The sequence below is a fragment of the Rhincodon typus genome, chromosome 12 (genome assembly GCF_021869965.1).
Source record: "Rhincodon typus isolate 14 chromosome 12, sRhiTyp1.1, whole genome shotgun sequence".
Lineage (NCBI taxonomy): Eukaryota > Metazoa > Chordata > Chondrichthyes > Orectolobiformes > Rhincodontidae > Rhincodon > Rhincodon typus.
The window spans coordinates 63853579-63857624 of record NC_063343.1 but is presented as its reverse complement, the minus strand read 5'-3'; the positions used below and the strand labels follow the sequence as shown (position 1 = coordinate 63857624).

The 4046-nt window shown below is 44.9% G+C and overlaps 1 protein-coding gene across 1 annotated transcript in view; it reads left to right on the top strand.

Moving 5' to 3' along the window:
• LOC109924570 (platelet-derived growth factor receptor beta-like) overlaps positions 1-4046 on the top strand; it is a 92384-nt gene that overhangs the window by 59081 nt on the left and 29257 nt on the right. The window contains exon 12 of the mRNA XM_048603487.1: positions 972-1117. Coding sequence (XP_048459444.1) covers positions 972-1117 — 146 coding nt within the window. The remainder of the gene's footprint in view (positions 1-971; positions 1118-4046) is intronic.

Below are 4046 nucleotides of genomic sequence, written 5' to 3'. Positions count from 1 at the left end.
TGTCCCACACACACTGACTCTCACTGGGGTATGGTGTCCCACACACATGGACTCTCACTGGAGCACAGGTCCCACACATACACTGAATGTCACTGGGGTATGGGTCCCACAAACACACTGATTCTCACTGGGGTACCGATTCCACTCGCACACTGATTCTCGCTGGGATATGCGTTCCACACACATTGACTTTTTTTGATTCACTCAGGGTATGCAGTTATCACTTGCTGGGCAAGCCTTTAAGAAGATGGTGGTGAGCTACCTTCCTGAAACTGCTACAGTCCACATTTGACAGACACTGACTGCCACTAGGATACAGACTCTATGGACAGTGACTCTTAATTGCACTTTTATTCCACCATATACAACCCATTCCTGTCTCCCCTTGGCTTGACTGATGAATTCCTTTGGTAATGTAACCCAGCTTGGCTCCACTTCACCCACTATCATGTGTGTGTGCGTGCGCGCACACACTCGCTCACCAGACCTCTTTAGTGATTCTGGTAAAGAAGGCTCAGGGAATATTGACATTTATCGCAAAGGGGTTGGAATACAAAGGGATGGAGGTTGTACTACAGTTGTTGCAGAGCTGTGGTTAAACCCCATCTGCAATACTGTTGGATGCCATATCAGAAACAGTGCAGATTCCATGGAATATACTTAAAACAAAAAGAGTGAAAATTATACTGAAAGGTTGCAAAAGCTAGTTTTGAGTAAAAGGAATTAAGATGTGACCATACTGAAGTGTCTAAGGGTTTTGATAGGGTAGGGGTCAATTGAAATGTTCAAAACTGAGGTTGAGAGCCCTTTTAACCTTCATTGAACAAAATCCTGTGGCACAAAGGTGGGGAAATGGAGTTGTTACAGATCAATTAACTGTCGGAGGAGGCTCAAGAGTGGGAGTGGGGTCTTCCAGGCACTTATTCATTTTGCCTCTTTAACCACTTTTTATTTCTCCATGCTTTGTGCAGAAACCTCGCTATGAAATTCGCTGGAAGGTCATTGAATCCATAAGTTCAGATGGACACGAGTACATTTACGTTGACCCGATGCAGCTTCCGTACGACTCAAGCTGGGAGTTCCCCAGGAGCCAGCTGTCTTTGGGTATGAAACCACGGTGATCCATCCAAGAAAATAAATATCACTTGTATTTGTATAATGCCTTCAACATAGTAAGTCATCTTGTAATGCAGGGAGCAGAATCTGAAGGTTGAGCATAGATGTTAGAGGAGGTTAAAAGAGGAAAAGGGATTTGATAGAATGAGAAGGTTTTGATAAAGTGAGTGCAGAAAGAATGTTTCATTTTGTAGGGAAGAGCCTAACTAGAGACCATCAATAAACGATAGACCCAAAAAACTCAACAAGGAATTTGTGGAGGCACAGTGATAATGTCACTGGGCTAGTAATCCAGAGACTCAGGCTAATGATCTACGACATGGGTTCAAAACTCACCAAGGCAACTGGAGTATTGAAATTCAATCAATGAATCAATAATAATGCAGAAGCACAAAGCTAGCCTCAGGGTTGGTGACCATGAAACACAGATTGATTGTCATGAAAACCTATCTGGTTCACTGATGTCCTTTAGGGGAAGGAAATCTACCATCCTTACCTGGTCTGGCCTACATGTGCCTCCAGACCCACAGCAATGTGATTGATTCTTAGCTGCCCTCTGAGCCACTCAGTTCAAAGGCAGTTTGTGACGGGTCTCAAATGGTGGCCCAGCCAGCGATGTGCGTGCCCCGTGAAAGAATTCTGTTTTAAACTCAGAAGAAACGTCTTTCCCCAGAGAGTGATGAGATTGCAGCTGTTCAAGAAGGCTGCTCACCACCACCTTCTCCAGGGCAACTAAGTACAGGCAATAAATGCTGACCAGCAGCAATATCCAGGTCCCTCAAATGATTAAAAATAAGCATGCAGCTTGTTGCCAACAAAGAGTGGTTGAACCTTATACTGTGGATGTATTTAAGGGAAATTTAGTGAGCATATGAGGAGAAGGAAGTTGATGGTGGTTTTAGAGGAGAAAAGATGGAAGAAGACTCAAGTGGAACCTAAAAATCAACATGAACTGACAAGGCTATATGGCCTAATAAAAACCAAAAGAACTGCGGATGCTGTAAATCAGGAACAAAAACAAAGTTGCTGGAAAAGCTCAGCAGGTCTGGCAGCGTCTGTGAAGGAGAAAACAGAGTTAACGTTTCGGGTCCAGTGACCCTTCCTCAGAACTGAGACTAAATGGTCTGTTCCTTTTCGGTACATTCTATACAGGTTTGGGGAGTGAGGTAATTCCAGAACTTGGTCTGCTGAGTTGATAGTGCAATGATTAAATTGAGGAATGCACAAGAGGCCTGAATTGGAGGAGCACACAGATGGTAGGATTGCAGGTTGCACAGGGAGTTGTAATTCTGGAGGAAACTATAGAGATAGGGAAAGAGTGGGAGGTTGGAGGGATGAGAATTTTAAATGGAGGACTCAGGCTTACTTTGGCGGGGTGTGGGGGCGGTGGTGTGGGGGGTGATGGTGAGCAGTGTAGGTCAGTGAGCTGATTCTTGACGCTTGTAGACCAGGTTGAGTTTCGTATGTGATAATGTTTATGGAAGATGGAAATTGAAAGCTGGAAGGAAGAGAAGAGTCAAGACAAAAGCGATAGAGCAGCAGGGATGTGGATGAAATTTCAGTGCCAAGCAGTTTGACAATACAGAAGGTATGTGAGAGGTAGCCATGGGATTAGAGCTGCAAGGCTACATCCGTCTCTCATTTTCTCCCTCCTCTATTTATTGACGTGCAGAGCCGCACTTGGAGTGAGGATAGATCAGACTTTGGATTCCACTTCCCCACGTTCTCTTCAGGTTGTCTGCAAATATCCACATCAAGATGTGCTCCCAGTTTTTACAGCTGCAACCAGTACATGAGCAGTTGCATTTAGATGTTGCCTGTGCCATGTCTGTCCTTGCCCAGCTGTGTCTGCAGATCATGTGACTGTATCCAGATGTTTACCATGGAGTTTGTCCCCACATCCAGATGTTGCTCTCTGGTGAACCTAGTTGCATCCAGATGTTGTCTCTGCCTATATGGTTACATTCCAGAGTTTTTTGTGGTTTGCAAGCTGGATTCAGTTAGTAGAGAGTAACTTGTTTATATTTTCAGTCTCCACCCTCCAACCTCAATAGGACTTAATAATTAACATAATGCCTGGGAACACCATTTAATGCCCCACATCTGGAGGGACCAATTTTGAGGCAGGTGGAATTTAATCAAGGCAGGAGGATGCAGGGTGGGGTCTCTGTCATTTTCTCTTCTCTGCTCGATTGAGTCTGGGAGAAGCGCTCTCTTTGATGGTTTTCTTCCATGTATGCCTCGCTTAAGGGCTTCATCGAATCATCACTGATATTCAACCATCGACAGGAGGAGGAGTTTTCCCACAAGGGAATCCCAAACTTGGGTTTGCTTGCTTCACCTTGCTCTGGTGGAATGGAGCCCCTCGTTCAGTCTGTGATTGGGAACGGAATGAGGTTCCACTGAAAGTCACCTCACCTGGCCAATAGAGATTTCCCAATGGAGGTGACATGGGTCTCTCACTGGCTCTGCAGATGTCATTCAAGAGCCCCTTTCCCCTACCTGAAATTCCACTTGATGAATTAAAATGGAAGCAAAAAGGAGGAAAAATTCATGCTTTAACTGAACAAAACACTGGTTAGACCGTAGCTGGAGCACTGCAAACCATTCTCAGTGACTTGGAAAGCAGCTACTGTCTTTGGAGGAAGTGCAGGATTTATTTACCAGATTCTCACGTAAAAATGCGAGGAGAGATTATATAAATAAGGTTTGTATTCCCAGGAATTTAAAGAGTTTAACAGTGACTAAGGGTTATCAAGACAGTGAGGGTAATAGAGAGCTAGTAGGAACTGCAGATGCTGGAGAATCCGAGACAACAAGGTGCAGGGCTGGATGAACACAGCAGGCCAAGCAGCATCATAGGAGCAGAAAGGCTGACGTTTCGGGCCTAGACCCTTCATCAGAAAAGGGGGAGGGGAAGGGGGTTCTGA